At 47.3% G+C, this 18,862-nt stretch overlaps 1 protein-coding gene across 1 annotated transcript in view; it reads left to right on the top strand.

Moving 5' to 3' along the window:
• Positions 1-18,862, top strand: part of MYSM1 (Myb like, SWIRM and MPN domains 1) — a 39,549-nt gene that overhangs the window by 2,395 nt on the left and 18,292 nt on the right. Inside the window, exons 4-12 of the mRNA XM_018557895.1 lie at positions 1,195-1,272; positions 1,507-1,536; positions 4,652-4,730; positions 8,291-8,389; positions 11,955-12,634; positions 15,653-15,783; positions 15,878-15,981; positions 17,298-17,375; positions 17,593-17,675. Coding sequence (XP_018413397.1) covers positions 1,195-1,272; positions 1,507-1,536; positions 4,652-4,730; positions 8,291-8,389; positions 11,955-12,634; positions 15,653-15,783; positions 15,878-15,981; positions 17,298-17,375; positions 17,593-17,675 — 1,362 coding nt within the window. The remainder of the gene's footprint in view (positions 1-1,194; positions 1,273-1,506; positions 1,537-4,651; positions 4,731-8,290; positions 8,390-11,954; positions 12,635-15,652; positions 15,784-15,877; positions 15,982-17,297; positions 17,376-17,592; positions 17,676-18,862) is intronic.

Here is an 18,862-nt window from a genome sequence, read left to right on the forward strand (position 1 = left end):
GGGGGGGCATTTATAAAACAACGGATGCTGTTCGGAATTGCACTAGCACCCCTAAATGGAGCTGACAAATATAGGAAATTCCCAAACCATGTGCATGTTACCTTAAGGAGAACTATGGAGTGAAATAGACTCTCACTCCCAATAGTTGCGGCTGGTGTGGGGCATTGCAGCTGTCACATGCCGGCTCTATAGATCGAGAGGAGCGGTCACATACCACTGTTTGCTCAGCTTACGGCAGGGGTCTCAAACCTCCGGCCCTCCAGCTGTGGTGGAACTACAAATCCCATGAGGCATTGCAAGATTCTCACAGCCACAGGCATGACTCCCGAAAAGAGATCAAAATCATGGGATTTGTAGTTCCACCACAGCTGGAGGGCCGGAGGTTTGAGACCCCTGGATAAAGTGAAAAAGAGTTAAAGCAGAACTCCGGGGCAAAAGTGTTCTTAAAGGAGAACTATGAGGTGAGTGAAAATCAGTCATCCTCATAGTTCGAGCCGACGTGTGACAATGAAACTGTCACACGTCGGCTCTATAGATCGGGAAAGTGAGTGATCACATACCGCTGCTCGCTCACTTCTCGATCATCTCCTTGCAGAGAGCGGTGACTGTCGCTCACGGCTCCCTGCAGGGATTCCCCGCTCCGATCCTCCAGCGCTGACAGGAGGAACAGTTGCAGCCGTGTGGGGCATTGCAGCTGTCGCATGCCGACTCTATAGATTGAAAATGGAGCGATCACAAACCACTGTTCGCTCAGCTTATGGCTTCTACCTGCAGAAAAATGGTAACTGGCAGTCATCGCTCCCCACAGGGATTCCCCCCCTCCCCTCTGCGTTCCTCCAGCACTGATTGGAAGAACAGACAAGGGAGGGGGCGGGCACAGCCGGCTCTGCCTCTAGATAGACAGAGCCAGCTGTCACTCACGCAGCTGGGCGGATCTCGACAGCATTGTCCTGATGCGCCCCGGCTGCGGCGGTCTCAGTATACCGCGAGCTGCAGCTCACTAAAAAATTAAGCTTTGGGTCACAGGAGGAGGCTAGTTTGTGTCCTCCCGTGACCCTGAGGAGAACTATGCGGAAAAAAAACACTTGCCCCATAGTTCTCTTTTAACCCTTGCAGTGGGGGCTACTCGACCCCCCTCAATGGTGGGTGTAGGATTTATTTTTATTTTTGCAGGTTTCCTTAGCAGCTCTGCAGATATTATTTATCTAACAAGCCACTTCAAGCAAAGTTTTGGTCCGACTCAAACAATGCAGAAAAGGCCGCTATCAAGAGGTCAGTGTCCCTTCACAGGAGGATCCAATATGGAGGACAGCACACATCTTTAGGGGTTTTATGGGTACATTAGAAGCCCTGGACAAAGCAATACCGGCGCCCCCGGTTTGCAGAAAAATCCGGCTGTAAAGTTCATTGGTACACCATAGAGGCCGCTCCCATCGATACATTAGAAGCCAGTGAGAGGTGTGACAACTACTGCTGTATATAACAACATTGCTTTCTCACTTTCAGGAGCCCACAGAAGAAAACGGCTCGAGCTCCGTAAGTATTTGGTCTCTGAGCCAGGCTCCTGCCCGGGGTTCAGTCTGATTTTGCTGATACTGTACAGCAGGGGTGCCCATTAGGTAGATGGTGATCTAGCAGTAGCTCTGAAAGCTGATGCTGGTAGATCAGGAAGGGGGGGAATGGCGGCCCCTTTATTCCATTTTGGTATATTTATTTAGCTGTGCACCTGATCACCTATTAGCCGGAGTCTGCTGAGCCGAGCTCCCTGACACCTTTCTGGTGGATACTGGAGGTTGAAGTGCTATGTATTACATAAAGGAATATAAGTTTACACAGCCTGTTGCACTACATTGTTTGCAAAATACAGCAAGGTGACAGCCAGGGGAGAGAGCCTTGAGAGAGAGCAAGGAAAGATGGCCAGGAAAGAGAGGGAAGAGAGACAGCCAGGAGAGAAAACGAAGAATGACAGCCAGGAGAGAGAGAGCTAGGAGAGACAGTCAGGAGAGACAGCCAGGAGAGCGAGCGAGGAAAGACAGCCAGGAGGATGAGCATGGAGAGAGAGCAAGGAGAGACAGCCAGGAGAGAAAATGAAGAATGACAGCAAGGGGAGAGAGAGCGAGGAAAGACAGCTAGGAGGATAAGCATGGAGAGACAGTCAGGAAAGACAGCCAGGAGAGCGAGGAAAGACAGCCAGGAGGATGAGCATGGAGAGAGAGCAAGGAGAGACAGCCTGTAGAGAGAGCAAGGAGAGAGAGAGCGAGGAGAGACAGCCAGTAGAGCGAGCGAGGAAAGACGGCCAGGAGGATGAGCATGGAGAGACAGCCAGGAGAGCGAGCGAGGAGAGACAGCCAGGAGAGCGAGCGAGGAGAGACAGCCAGGAGAGCGAGCGAGGAGAGACAGCCAGGAGAGCGAGCGAGGAGAGACAGCCAGGAGAGCGAGCGAGGAGAGACAGCCAGGAGAGCGAGCGAGGAGAGACAGCCAGGAGAGCGAGCGAGGAGAGACAGCCAGGAGAGAGAGCGAGGGAGGTTTTTTTTTCGTTGGTAGATCTCATGTAGCTCGTCATTTGGAAAGTAGATCTTAACGCAAAAATTGTGGGCACCCCTGCTGTACAGATTATATCACTGTGGTCTTGGACTAGGAAGGGAGGGACACCCCATGCGCACAAAAACACGTGTCCATTTAATTTGAGCACACCTTTGACAAAATGAATTAATAGACTCTGTGGGGTTCAGTTGCACTCCATGCAAGGTCCGTCTAATAAGAGCGCCCCCTTCCCCATCTTAAACTGCAAAGAAAAATAAAGGTTCCTCCGGCTTCTGTACTGAAGGTGGCATACTGCAGCATTCTTCAGGTGATGTCCCAGAGTTATTAAGCAGACCTATTTTACTGCAAGGTCTGCTTTAATCTATAGGAACTGTAGAGTCAGCCCAGCCACTAGCACCTTCACAGTGGCTGCTTAAGGATGTGATTTCCACTCATCCTCATAGTTAGAGCCGACCTGTGACAAAGGAGCTGTCACAGGTCGGCTCTGTTGATCAGGAAGTGAGCAGAAACATGCAGCCGATCTGCTTACTTCCTGATCGCCTCCCTGCAGCGAGCGGTGACTGTCAGTCACTGCTCCCTGCAGGGATTTCCCCCTCCTCGCTCCGATCCTCCAGTGCTGAGTGGAGGAACGAACAGGGGGAGGGGACAGGCACAGCTGTCTCTAGATAGGCAGAGCCAGCTGTCACTCATGCAGCTGAGTGGATCACGACACAATTGTCGGGATCCGTCTCGGCTGCGGCGCTCTCAGTATATTGCTGCAACAGCCCACTATATACTGAGTTTTGGGGTAGCGGTTAGTATATGTCCTCCCGTGATCCTAAACAGGACTATGGGGAAAAACACTTACCCCGTAGTTCTCTTTTAATGACTATAAAGGGAATGTGCCAGACTCAGTAGAACCGTCAGAAAAGATGGGGGCAGCAAACAGAGCGACGAGGGACAGCACTGAACGGTCCGCCCCGGAGGAGGACAAACCCAAAGATAGGTACATCTTTGATATTGTGCAAGTATGCTGTGCATGATGAGATAATAGAAAAGATAAATAAGATTGATAAGAATAATAGGAAAATGGAGGGGTGAGAAGGAAAAAAAAGGGTAAGGGAAGAGAGGGGGCACCTTCATCTCAGAATCCAGGCGGCTTTACAGGATATTAGAGTTAGTATAAAATGTCCAATTGCTGGGCATATAATGGGTTAATCCGGGGTTCTGATCTAACGTAACCCGCCCTCCTCCTCTACAGATCTATACTTACCTTGATCTGATGGCCAAGGATCTGCTGTTTGTTTACATCCAGAGGTAGAAATCTTCACTGTCCTGGCCGTGCATGCGCATATCAGCCCCTTCTATGGCCTGAGATGATCACAGGTGGTCCCATAGAAGTCTATGGGGCTGTAATGCGCAGGCGTAGCCTGGACAGTGAGATTTGCAGTGCTGGATGTACACAAACGGAGGAATCGCAGCTGTCTAATTGTGGTAAGTATACAGGTGAAACTCGAATAATTAGAATATTGTGCAAAGTTCATTTATTTCACTAATGCAACTTAAAAGGTGAAACTAATATATGAGACTCATTACATGCAAAGCAAGATAGTTCAAGCCGTGATTTGTCATCATTGTGATGATTATGGCTTACAGCTCATGAAAACCCCAAGAACCCCAAATCCACAATCTCAGGAAAGTAGATTATTACATGCAATCAATAAAACAAGGATTGTACATAGAACAATATCGGACCTCTGAAAAGTACAAGCATGCATATGTACTCAGTACTTGGTTTGGGCCCCTTTTGCAGCACTTACTGCAATTACTTTTGCACGATATTCTAATTATTCGAGTTTCACCTGTATATCTGTGGATGGCGGTTGGTTTAGGTTAGTTGAAGGGGCAAGAAAGAAGTGCACTTATCCTTTGAATTGAGTGTTGTACATCCTTCTGGCCTTAGATTCAGAAGAGCTTCATAGGGACTCTTTGGAATGCCACTGCCCAGCACCATGTAAATGAGCCGGTTAGAGGCTGTCTAGCAGGATCTGAAACCTGGTTGATTGCTTTGGGTTACTCTGCATTCATGTCCTTTGCATGAAACTTTTTATTCTGTTGTTGTGTTCAGGATCCGATCTCCATCTAAGCCCAGCAGCGGAGCTGTGAAGTGGACGGCGGAAGAGAAAGATCTGTTTGAGCAGGGGTTGGTAAGCAGAATTATTCTTCCTGCAACAGTTCAGCGGTTTAGCTTAGTAAACCTGAGTGCCGCCACAGCCACTCAAAAACCTGAACCCCCAGATATGAAGACATTACCGTATTTTTCGCTCCATAAGACGCACTTTTTTCCCCCCAAAAGGAGGGGGGAAAAGTGCCTGCGTCTTATGGAGCGAATCCCGACGCCCGAGACATGCAGTTTCGGGCGCCGGGCGAGTAGTAGGAGCCACTGCTCGTTTAATACGAGTGATCTAAGGAGATCACTCGTATTAAAACCGAGCAGCGGCGACGATCGAGATAACCATAGAACAGACGAAGAATAGGCGTTCTTCGCCTGCTCTGTGTCATCACTGACACCGTGGCGCTGTAATCACAGCGCCACCTGTCGCAGCGGTCACTAACTGCAGGTTCTGTCGCAGAAGCTACAGTCTCGAGTGCTCCATAAGGCGCGCCGGACCTCCCTGCGTCCTATGGTCCGGTGCGTCTTATGGACCGCAAAATACGGTATATCCTTTCCATCCATGTGCTTGCACCATGTATGATCTCTTGCCATGCAGGGCTGGGCACCGCTGCTCACAGCCAGAAGCCTGGGCATTTGGTCACATGATCTGTGAATCTGAACATGAGATCGTGTGAATGGTAGCCCAGGGTTTTTGTTCAAGAAACCATGAAAAGCATTTTCTTCAATGATTTCTGTCCTTCTGTTACTCTTTATTTATCTCAGTAAGATTTTGAATGGAAAAGTAAATTTAAAACAAAGTGCAATTAACTTTTTTTGCCCCCTGACCTAACCTAACCCAATGGGCCCATAGAAGTCTAGGGGGCTGTAATGTGCAGGGGGCTGTAATGTGCCAGGAGAGTGAGACCTGCGGTCAGGGCCATCTTTAATATCAATTGGGCCCTGGGCAAATATTTAATTGGGCCCCTCCCGCCACAGCCATCCCCCTACCTGTCAAACCCCTGCTACACCCCGCCCCTTATGCGAAGATCAGGAACTGAATGATCAGCAGTATGTGATCGCTCAGTTCTTGATCAATAGAGCCGACATGTGACAGCTGCAGTGTCACATCCATGTCCCTATGGAACATCCACAGACACCCACTATGATGTAAGAGTTGTAATGGTGACACCATGTTGATTTATGGGGATGACATGCCACCCCGAGTCCCTCCACTGTTGTGATACCAGCAGTGATGTGGCACTGTGCTGGGAACAATCAATCCTTCTCCACAGACTGTGCGGGAGGTGACATCAGATTACCAATGCTTGTAGGGAGGAGAGGCTGCTGCTCCCTAGCGTTTGGGATGGGACGGTGCGGCAGAGGAGGCCAGTGCAGATGCAGCATCAGCACTAAATTATGGATGTACAGGGCCGGTGCAGGGTGCATTCTTCCGATGCCAGCCGCCTGAGCCTCACACAACAATGACTTGGCCCAGTGGCAGCTGCCCCTTTTGCCCCACCTTAAAGACTGCCCTGCCTGCGGTGCTGGATCCATAACCGTCAGAATGAGGTAAGTTAGGTCAGTAAAAGCGGGGGGCGGAAGGATAAATGCACTTATCCTTTAACATTACAGTATAGGTTTCCTTTCCAAAGCAGCATTGAGTTGGAAGAAGGAGCAGAAAATAACCAAATATGAATATCTTCGTTATCTCCTTTCCTTGTACCACTGGGCATACACTCGGACTATTTCTGCTAGTCGCTCGCAATTGCCCGTGATTAGTCACTTACAATCACTACAAGCGTAGTTAATAGTAGCAGCAATCAGTTGCACAATTTGGAGCATTGTACTATCATTAGCAATTAAGCATTTCTACATGCCGCGCTTCATTTTTTCCTGTGTGTAGCGGTTAATCCCAGGGCAATCATGGGCAAATCACCCGTGTGCTCAGAGCCTAATAGTAGAGTGACTAATACATGGTCTAGGAGCTGACACCCTCTGTTTGCAAAATAGAAAAAGCTTCCATTGCATCCTTGTAGTAGAGGTTTTATTCCTGGTTTAGGCCTACTTAGTTATACCATCCTGAGGAGGAGGGGTTACGCCTCATACTGGTCCTATTGATTAAAGCTGAACCCGGGGAATATTCAAATCTATCCTAGCAGTGGGGCTCCCTCTACACTGCAAGGTTTAAATCGGGGGGTAGACAATATAATATGGAATGCAGGATATGGTCTGTCCAATCCAGAAGCCAGCAGGATTTTTTAGTAGCCAACTCTATTGACAACAACTAGGCGAAAAAAAACACAAACATTAGGCACCATCTGTACATTTTAAGGAGCACTGGCTACCTGGCTACCTTTTAAATGATCGCCTTATCCCACAAGCTTCCCCCCCTCTCTGTACGACCAGTCCCCTTAGCCCCTTCGGCTCTCCATCCTGTGGTCACTCTCTGACATCACCAGGTTCAATGCAGGACCATCAGTCCTTCATTGCAAGTGTGGACACAGAGGAACAGTCCACAACCTGGAGTGTCGGAGGGAAGAGGAGAGCACCGGGTGCCAGGGCGGCAAAAGACATAAGGTAAGCAAAGCTGCTTTTTAATGGTACCCCAGACAAAGATGAACGTTTAACGGTTGCAGTGTGGGGAAGTCCCACTGCAAGGGTATTTTTGAGTTATCCCCGGAGTTCAGTTTTAAATACTTCCACTTGTTCCTGGACATGTTCCTAGTCTTGCTTTCGTTGGGACTATGTAATCAGAAAATATGTTTTTAGAGAAAGTCTTGCTGTTTCTGAATTGGGTGTCATGTTGTGTGGAATTTTTAGATACAGAGAAGGGAATTTATCAAAACTGGAGCAGCTGTGCACGGCAACCAATCGTCTTCCCTCTCTTTCATTTTCAAATCTTAACTGAACAAACTTAAGAGAGAAGCTGATTGGTTGCCACGAACAGCTGCTCCAGAAACACAAAAACACACTCGTTCATCAGAATTGGCATTAATTGGCCGCTGCATTTTATTGAAATAAATAATTAAATCATTCTTTAATAATCAATTCAATCAATTAACCAGTAAAATGTTAAAACCAATCATATTGCCCTGTTATTGAAACTCGAGCAATACATCACTCAAGGGAATAGTCCCCCTCTTACGAGGTGACAAACCACATAAAATACCGCGACTAGGGGGGGGGAGCTTGAAAATCAGGATTCCAACTGATGATTATTCCTAGGAGCACCTCCTTATATAGGGTGGCTGTGGAAACTTCCAGAAATCCTCGTGGCGATGTTTTCCCGCCAAAATAACAATTTTTCCCGCCGAAAAAATGACAGTTAAATTTTCTTAAAGGGGCAGTAACTGAAATATATAAAACTTGGAAAAAAAACACCCAAAAATCACAAATAATAGTTCCCACATTCCCATGAAAATGGGCCTCTAATGGACGCCATTTTTACAGTAGCGTTGCCCTACCAAACATCTTCTCTATAACTCTACATATCTTGGCTTCACTACAGTGCTTCCCAAATGCTCTTTGGGATTTTCACACCCGCTGGATACTCGGACAATCCGGAGCTGCTGGCACTTTATAAAAGCTTTTTTCTACCTGTTCTTCCTTCAGGCTACGTTCGGCAGAAGATGGACGAACATTGCCAGGCTGATAGGGAGCCGCACGGTGTTACAGGTTAAGAGCTATGCCAGGCAGTATTTCAAGAATAAGGTAATGGTTTAAAACAAATCCGAGTTATTCCAAGTTTTGTTTTGTTTGCTCTCATCCGGCCTCCAGCAACTCCATCCTTTCTCCGATTGCTGGGACATCAAATAAACCTTTACGGGGGGGATGCACAGGCTGCCATTGCTGACCTCTTCCTGGTCATGCTAGTTTTCTGACTTGTCATATTATACTTCAGTAGATTAAAAAATCACATTGAGTTCAACCAAAAGACAAAAAAAAAACTAAATTCATAGATGATCCGGGGTAAATGTGGAAAGGGAAGAACAAAAATCCCCCCTGATCCCTAAAGGCAGTGGGGCAGGTCAGTGACTCGGAAAGCATTGAAGCCAAAGGCAGCCAGGTAACTGGCAGAAGGAGGTCAGCAATGGCAGCTCATACAGGTGAAACTCGAATAATTAGAATATCGTGCAAAGTTCATTTATTTCACTAATGCAACTTAAAAGGTGAAACTAATATATGAGAGAGACTCATTACATGCAAAGCAAGATAGTTCAAGCCGTGATTTGTCATCATTGTGATGATTATGGCTTACAGCTCATGAAAACCCCAAGAACCCCAAATCCACAACCTCAAAAAAGTAGATTATTACATGCAATCAATAAAACAAGGATTGTACATAGAACAATATCGGACCTCTGAAAAGTACAAGCATGCATATGTACTCTGTACTTGGTTTGGGCCCCTTTTGCAGCACTTACTGCAATTACTTTTGCACAATATTCTAATTATTCGAGTTTCACCTGTATATCTGTGTTGCTGGGATAACAGGCCATCAGTACAATGGTACCTTTAGGGGAACACATCATTTGGTGATTGTGCTTCAATACTAGATTTCACTAGCAGATAAGGGTTGCAAGTTTATGGGGAGCTGGCCTTACACCCGCATGTATGGTTGATGGTTTGCTGGGAGAGGAAGCCAGTACTAAATATGGCCGGTGGGTTTTTAGAAGAGGCAATGTACAATGTACTGTGCTGCATAAAAATGTTTTGGCTTCAGTTGCTCTTTCAGACTGTAAGCTGACATGCAGAGTAGGGATGCACCGATACAGAGTATTTGCCCAAATGCTCCCAATGCCTATCCCGAAGCTTCTGGCATCAGGAAGCCGGGCGGCGAGTCATTGCATGCTGCTCGGCTTTCTGATTGGCTGGTTACCCGGCTCCATGCGTCATTTGGTGATGAGGTAGCATGGAGGCAGCTTCCCGGCCAATCAGGGAGCCAGACAGCGTGTAATGACTCGCCGCCCGGCTTCCTGATTGGTTGGGAAGCTGGCCAATCAGGAAGCCAGGTGGCAAGTCATTACCTGCCCTCCATCATTCTGATTGGCTAGAAAGCTGGCTTCATGCTTCCACCTCACCTGGTGATGAGGGAGCATGGAGCCGGCTTCCTGGCTAATCAGGAAGCCAGGCAGCGAGTCATTAAACGCCGCTCGGCTTCCTTAATGGGACATTCGGTATCCGTATTGGTGAGTACCAAAAAAAAAAATATCGGTACTTGATGCAGAAAAAACGGCTAATGCAGAGACAAGCAAAGCAGACTGCCTATTGGCTGTGGAATCCACCCACTTCATGCTGTCAGGGGAGCAGACCTGATGGGGAACTAGTCCCTCAGCTTCCCCATCAGGCTCAGCCCACCCACTAGCAAAACTCCTCGAACGCTGTGAGACATGTGCAGCAGTTGTGGGGGGTGGGGAGCTTCACTAAGGATGGATTGTCCAGTATGGACTCTCTGGCCTCAGCGCACCTCTGCACGGGAAATGGTGATGCTCGCACCACATTTATATACCTGTTTCCAACGGGTACACACATCTGAGGCAAGCACTGACATTTGTTGTGCGGATGCACTACAGCAGTGGTTCTCAACCTGTGGGTCGTGACCCAAAAGTGGGTCACAACCCAAAATTGAGGGGGTCCCCACGTGCCTTGTGCTGCTCTAGGTAAGAGGCTCCTCAGCCTCCTTCTAGCACAGCAGTGTCAGTTCCCCTGGATGGCGCTGCAGCGGCCGGAGAGCATCAGAGAGAGGGGAAGAGGCAGGTGAGGGGAGGTGAATGCTTGATCACCACAGAGCACGCACTGGGCACCACAGAGGTCGCACTGGATGCTACCAGAGAGTCCCACTAGCCTCCTGAGAGCCCGCATAGCCTCCTGAGAGCCCACACAGATACTAGTATTGATGCATCCCTACATTTTACGGTTGGGGGTCACCACAACTTGGCAAATGTTACTAAGGGGTCCCAGCCCTAGAAAGGTTGAGAACCATTGCACTACAGGATTTTAAAGAGTGTCAGAGATTGTCTTTATGAATTCTAGGGATTGTGTGGACTTTTCCATGTTGCTATTTTCCTGGGAGATCAGCGAAGTCTTTCTTATAGGGATGTTCAGATACCAAGTACCGTACTCGGTACAAGTACAGATACTTTTAAAGCTCCGAGACTAGACTAGAGAAAAATTCAAAAGTTAGGAGGCAGCTGTCATTTTTAAGGAGTTTACGGAGCTCCTGGGATTAGTACATCTCTGTTTTAATGCATTTTTTTTTTTAGAAATACATATAAAGTGATGCACCGATACCATTTTTACAAGTACAAGTACTGATACAGTTTTGTTTAGTGTCATGTGACAGTTTCTCTAAAACAATACAGACTAATGATTTCAGGACAGCGGTGGAGCGCCAGAACCAGGTCCCAGCTGCAACCGCTGCAACCCGGGTAGTTCTCATGAAAATACCAAGTATCGGCACTGGTATCTGAACTGGTATCGGTGCATCCCTACTTTCTTAGTTACATTGTGACTGACTGGGTTATTAAAACCTGATGAAGGGGACCCTGCGTGGTCCAGAAACGTTGTTATTTGACAGTCTGCATCAATAAAGAAGATGGCGTGTTGACACTAGTCATGGGTGTGCTGGTAACGTTTTCTATATATCTGGGTTATTTCCTGGTCATATTTTTATGTACAGGTGAAACTCGAATAATTAGAATATCGTGCAAAAGTAATGGCAGTAAGTGCTGCAAAAGGGGCCCAAACCAAGTACTGAGTACATATGCATGCTTGTACTTTTCAGAGGTCCGATATTGTTCTATGTACAATCCTTGTTTTATTGATTGCATGTAATAATCTACTTTTTTGAGGTTGTGGATTTGGGGTTCTTGGGGTTTTCATGAGCTGTAAGCCATAATCATCACAATGATGACAAATCACGGCTTGAATTATCTTGCTTTGCATGTAATGAGTCTCTCTCATATATTAGTTTCACCTTTAAGTTGCATTAGTGAAATAAATGAACTTTGCACGATATTCTAATTATTCGAGTTTCACCTGTATTGTTGTAGACATTCTTTCGCCTTTCTGCACAGATGCGGTCCAGTTGATCATCTTTGATTTTGTATTTAGACAATATTTGTTTGGCCTGGATTTCCTCTTCACAAAAACAACATTGTAAATATCCTTTTGTGTGTTTTTAAGCATTGCTTCATATGATCATTGCATGGCTCAGACATTGAAACTGTCGGCTTTACTCAAAGTCAGGAGTTTAAAATCCGTTCTATTTCTACAGTGTAAGGAGAATGGGGAGAAAGATGGCAACACGGCCACCGATGAGTTTCCCGTTTTCCACGCCGAGAACTCGGAGGAAGAAGCGAAACTGTCTGCATTCCGAGGTCGAGCGGACCCCAACCTCAACGCGGTTAAGATTGAGACGTTATCTGATGATGAAGAGGTCGACATAACGGATGAGGTGGACGAGGCATTTGTCAGCAGCGGAGACCTTCCTGACTCGGCGATAAATCCAGCAGATAAGATCTGCCAGGTGAAGGAAGAGGCCATTCATCCCGCCACGGAACAAAGTCACCTGACCCCAGAACAACCGCACACGTATGTTGCAGAGACAGAGGCACTTTGTCACAAGGAACCGGACGACGAGGACGCTTTTTATTGCTTCACATGCGTGCCACACAGCGACACTTTGACACCCGCGCAAGATGAAGGAGCCAGTCAGGACTCCACCTCTGCGAGCACGCAGGATAAGGATGATGACGTGCTGACGGTTCAGTCCTATGAGCACGACGACAGTCAGGATGGTGCAGAAGATCTGAAAGTGCCCGACCAGGAGGTGCTGCTGGACCCAGACTTCATTCAAGAAGAAGAAAAGCAGGCCATCCCAGAATTCTTCGAGGGGCGCCCAGCAAAGACTCCGGAGCGCTATCTCAGGATACGCAATTACATCTTGGGGCAATGGTATGTTTTTTGGTTTGACGGAAAATATATATTTTTTAAATGATTAGTCCACGCAAAGCAGATAAGATTTACGAGAGAGAAAATCGCCTTCTGGTCTCTGTCGGACCGTCTGCGTCCAATGCGGGCACCTGGACCTGGATGGATGTGCAGGTTCAGGTTGGTCTGTAGCCGCGGGCAGGCACGTCTTCCCACAGGGGTGTACGTGCGGCTGCACGCAATTACAAGCAGCCCCTCTCCCTGCTGGTAGCAGGTCTCTGCACAGGTGTGGACGCCGTATATGGATGCGTAGATTCGGGTCGCCATGCAGCCGCGTACCATCATAGGGATATACAGGAGGCCGCATGCAAATACATGCTGCACCTGCACTCGGTCTCCGGGCGTGCAAACCGTACAGAAGCGCATGCCCATGTGAAAGAGTCCTAAGGGTTGTAAATACCAAAGGCGTATACCAGGTGTCCTCATCATATATGGTAGAAAAAATATAGGTCACCAGCACTCAAAATAATGACCGGTCACATCTTTTGCCTTGAAGAAGGGACCCTGCGTGGCCCCGAAACGTCGGCTCTTTTTGATTATCGTGACACAATTGTCCAATAAAAAGGACTTATTCATTTAAATTATTTTGAGTGCTGGTGACCTATATTTTTTCTACTTTGTGTTTTGCACGGTGCCATCCGTGGTAGTTACTACAAGCACCGTTTTTGTTTATTGGCCGGGATTGCTGAAAGGTGTGCGGAGAGCCCCCTCACCAACTGCAACTCATCATATATGGGACACCAGTGAGCCATTCAGGGAGTACTGCCACCAAAATGTCATACAATGTCAACTACCCTGTTTCCCTGAAAATAAGACCTAGTTGTGACCATTCCCGGGGCCGGTGGTGGCATAAGGGGGGAACTTGGAGAGGCGGGAGAGAATCAGCGGTGCCAATGAAGCCAGCGCTAGCGGAAGCAAGGCGGCACCGGAGGGAGCAGAGCCGCATAAGCCGATGCCTCCTCTATAGCGCCGGCTTCTTTCGCAGGCGGAGTGATACCAAATGCACTCCGCCTGTGAGGAATCCATAGTGAAAGCGCGCTTCGCTCATTCTGACCAGCGATTGGTTAGCAAATTGCTCTTGGAAAGGTACGGCACCCCTGATCACCGTATTTTTGTACATGAATACACGTAGACTGTTGTACAGCAATAAGGCCTTGTTCACACCAAATGCAGAGCAGATCCGGTCAGGTTTCTGCACACGCACGCTAGTCTTTTAGATGCGTTTTTGATGCGTTCCGGGCTCTTTGGTTAAAAAAAAAAAATATATTTTTTTTTTTTTAAGTTTAAAATGGGCTTTCAGTGTGTTCCAGGCATTGGCATGAGTTTTTGATGCGTTCCAGAGCAGGTAAAATAGGGCCTGCTGCTGTTTTTTCACCTGCTCTGGACCTGCTCTGCAACTGCACGCTGCCATGTGAACTGGAGCAAAAAATACCATTGGAATACATTGGCGCAGTTTTGATCCGGTCTGCACCTGCTCTGCTCTGCAACTGCTCCGCGCTTGGTGTGAACAAGCCCTTAGTGTGGATTGTTGTACATTAAAATAAAAAAAATAAAAACCTACCCCGAAAATAAGACCTAGAGGTGTTTTTTGAGCCAAAATAAATATAAGGCAGTGTCTTATTTTCGGGGAAACGTGGTATATTGGTAGCGCTCCCTTTTGATAGGGACAGGTACTCTTTGAGTAGAAATATGAAGAAGTCACTCGCACTCCGGCTCAAGTTCAGTCCGATATTTTATTGACCTCTGTGGTGTCACAACATGGCTACGTTTCGGAAACCCGTTTGGTCCCTTCATCAGGCAAACAAAGAGTGAACACAAGGAGGGTTTGTGGAGAGATAAGTATGATCCACGCATATATCAAAGTTGTATCAAAGTTTATTAAAGATAAAATCCAAAATACAGTCTCAGGCCGATTGCTTCTAACTCTATATATACATGATAAAAGCCATAATCCAATAAACAATTCAGATACATAACTGGCATGGTAGTCCCAATAGTCATTGTTGTTCCAAAGTACATGATCCAATTGTATATGATTTAGATCAAAAATATTAAATAAATTACATGATTGTCCCGATAATTCCAGCGCGTTTCGCACAATTAGCTTCTTCAGGGGACCGGTATCTGAATTTGTTTATTGGATTATGGCTTTTATCATGTATATAGATTTAGAAGCAATCGGCCTGAGACTGTATTTTGTATTTTATCTTTAATAAACTTTGATACAACTTTTATCTATGCGTGGATCATACTTATCTCTCCACAAACCCTCCTTCTTCCCCCTGTTTTCTATATACTGTGTATTTGAGGGGGAGAGATAGTAGAGGGAACCTATGTTGGGGCAATCCACGATCTTTATTCTAAAGAGTGAACACGAAGCGATTACGTGCCGCAATATATACAAAAAAAAATGAACCAATTGAAAAATCACAAAAGCCCCTCTGACATCATTATGACGTCACATTCCCGCCAAAATATCAATATAATCACCAACATCATCGCATCTGCATATAAAGCACGAATAAACATTTGTACCTTGTAATTACAGGGGTGTGGACATTTTTGAAAAAACTACTTGTCTAGGACTAAAGCGGGGGCCGAATCTACGTGTCCTAATACAAAAAAAATAATTTTAACCGTATTTAGCAGTGCTAAGAAGCGCTTCTCATTGGTCAATCCCATCAGGTGACCGCGTTGACCAACGAGTGCTTGCAATTTGCGAGCGAAATTCAGAATACATGGAACAGGTACAGATAGTACACCCGTACTGGTGGACGGGAAGGACCGTTCGCCAAAAGGTAAGTATATTGGGAGGCGCCCGGAACTACATGTCCCGGGCGTCGGGCGATACGAATGCCACACCCCTGTAATTGACAGATGGTTCTATGTCAGCAGATCCCCCTTCGATCAGTGCCATGGTAACAAGGTACTCTTTGAGGTTTCGTATATTCTGAAGGCGAATGTCATATTTTATTATTATAGGAAGAATTGTAAGCCAAATTACTTGAACAAAACCTCCGTGCGCCCGGGACTGAAGAACTGCGGCGATGTGAACTGCATCGGGCGCATCCACACCTACCTGGAATTAATTGGCGCCATTAATTTTGGCTGTGGTAAGCGACCCTTCAGCTGTGGTTAGTTAACCCTTTTTTTTTATTTTCTTGCCTATCATTGTCCACCACTTACTTGGTATTCTGGACATTTCAGAGCAAGCGGTTTACAATCGGCCGCGTCCGCTGGATAAAACCAAGACGAAGCTGGTAAAAGATGCGTTGGAAGTGTACGAGCTCGCCCACCGCCTGCAGACTATGGTAAAGGGGAACATCGGGCTTCACTGCTGAGAATAAAATAGAACCAGAGTCCTGAGACAGACCAGAATGGTGAAAGGTCCGAGGGGTAAAACATTTTGGGTGAGGCAGCCGGAACTTAAAGGATAACTATGAGGGGGAGGGGCTTTTCACTCACCTCATAGTTCTAGCCGACCTGCGACAATGAGACTGTCACAGGTCGGCTCAGTAGATCGGGAGGTGAGCGAACACATAGCGGCGTTCGCTCACCTATCGATCCTGTCACGGCTCTCTGCCGTGACAGGGGGAGGGGCTGGATTCCCCCCTCCCCGCTCCGATCCGCCAGCGCTGACATCTTGCGATGTCGCGCAATGTGCAAATCGCGCGACAAACGCGCGATTTGCATATCGCGCAGTGGGAACGGGGCCTAAGGAGAACTATGGGGAAAACCCCTGACCCCATAGTTCTCCTTTTTAATATGTCCAATCTGGAGGAAAGAAGGGAAAGGGGGGACATGACTGAAACCTTCAAAGTAGTAATAAACTCTCAAACTTTTTATCAATAATGAATCCAGCTCATAAAATTATACATGGCCCAGCAAAGTATCTCTTTAAATTTTTGCCCAAGCACGTACAGTCATCATGTTTCCAAACCGCTCCAACTCTCTCAGCTCGGCTTCCCTAAACTTCCTGTCTGGTACAAGATCACAAGTGTCAGCACAGTCTCTAGCAGCTCTCCATTTGCTACCTGGGAGGAGGAGGGAGCGTAGCAGGGAAGTAGCTTGCCTTGCTGTGTCTGTGCAGTTGTGGAGACACACCGCTTAATAGCACACTCAAGGGTAGCTCCATAGGACCCTGTAAGGGAAAGGAGCCACACAGCTTACTAGCACACTCAAGGGTGGCTCCATAGGACCCTGCAAGGGGAAGGAGCCACCCTAAAACAGGATATCAGGGCCAGTGCTCAGGGGACCAGCTGATTCTGCAGGAAACTAAAACTTGTAAACATCGAGGAGCGGCATCCATTGTAAGTGATTTCATCAGCATTAGAAATGAAAGCTACCTTAGCTTTAATATCATTTTGAATACATGAGGGGTGTGAATACTTTTGAGGGGGGCAGGACTTTCAGTATGAAGCTCAGATCAAGAACTCGGGGACATAACCTCGAAGCAGCAGGAGGAAAGTTCAGAAGTATCCCTAGAAAGTATTCTTATGCAGGTAGTTGACGCCTGGAATGGACTTCCAGCAGAGGTAGTGAGTCAGTAAGCGGGTCAGGTGACGACGTCTCTTTAAATACGACCTCGGGTGTTGCTGTAGTAACTGGCTCTTGTTTCTCGTTGCAGCGCACCAGACGGAGGCGTGTCCGGGGCCCCTGGGGGAACTGGTGTGATGCAAAAGACCTGGAGGGACAGACGTTTGAGGTTAGACCGTAGATGAAGGTCCTATTACTTGTGGCTGAGGGGCTGCGGTCTACAATGCTGATGTTTTTTTCTTTATACTATTGAATGGATCATTGTAGCCCGTCACCAAACCCCCGCGCCCCCGAGAGGATCACATCTACAATATTGTATTATGGGCATTTCCCTAAAGTTTGAGTGACAGGTGCTCTTTAATGAACATGATGTTTCTCTCTGTCAGCATCTTTCGGCGGAGGAGGTGGCACAAAGACGGGAGAGGATGAGGAGCCTGAAATGTTCCAGGGGACCGAGACCACCCAAGAGGTACGGAAATCAGAACATGGTCCGATACAGGGACAGTCTTCCTTCCTTGTCGGGGCTCTTTACATTGAGACGTTCATAAGTTCCTCTTAAGGATGCGAACAGGACAATATTCTGTAGTTTATACATTGTGACAAATTTAAAGCTGAACTCCGGCCTTCCCTTCAGTCTTTTATCTGACCTCTGTCCTCCCCTTCAGTCTTCTATCTGACCTCCGTCCTTCCCTTCAGTCTTCTATCTGACCTCCTTCCTTCCCTTCAGTCTTCTATCTGACCTCAGTCCTCCCCTTCAGTCTTCTATCTGACCTCCGTCCTCCCCTTCTGTCTGACCTCCGTCCTCCCCTTCAGTCTTCTATCTGACCTCCGTCCTTCCCTTCAGTCTTCTATCTGACCTCCGGCCTTCCCTTCAGTCTTCTATCTGACCTCTGTCCTCCCCTTCATTCTAATGTCTGACCTCCGTCCTTCCCTACAGTCTTCTATTTGACCTCCGCCCTTCCCTTCAGTCTTCCATCTGACCTCCGCCCTTCCCTTCAGTCTTCTATCTGACCTCCGGCCTTCCCTTCAGTCTTCTATCTGACCTCCGGCCTTCCCTTCAGTCTTCTATCTTTTTTTATTAGATTCTTGCAATCATGGAGGCTCAGCATCACATGTGGGCGTTACCCAGGGTGGTCTGCATGCAAATACAGCCTGCCTAGGTCCGCCCACTCCTCCAGACTGACATCCACCCATCAAGGCATTTTGATATTAGCATAACTCCTTCAATGGAGAAGCCCGCTGGTGGCATCAATGCCTCAGAGGAGTACTGAGGCCGGGTGCTGTCATTATTACATAGGATTTATATAGCGCCAATAGTTTGCGCAGCGCTTTACAATATAAGGAAGACATTACAGTCACAAGATGGTAAGGAGGGCCCTGTCATGGTTTTAGGAAGCTATGTACAGCCCCCTGCCAGCCCCTCCCACCAGCCATGCATTGTATAGAGAAGCACAGAGACCGAGTGAGTCACATGACTGGCATGTAAGAAGATAGCTGCATGCATATAATCATCATATATGAGATATATTACCGTATATATTCTCGAGTATAAGCCGAGATTTTCAGCCCAATTTTTTGGCTGAAAAGTGCCCCCCTCGGCTTATACTCGAGTCAGCGCCAGCGCGTCTTCTTACTTACCTCGCCGAGCGTCGCGTC

Source organism: Nanorana parkeri, unplaced genomic scaffold (assembly GCF_000935625.1).
Source record: "Nanorana parkeri isolate BGI_ZX_2015 unplaced genomic scaffold, ASM93562v1 scaffold309, whole genome shotgun sequence".
NCBI classification, from domain to species: domain Eukaryota; kingdom Metazoa; phylum Chordata; class Amphibia; order Anura; family Dicroglossidae; genus Nanorana; species Nanorana parkeri.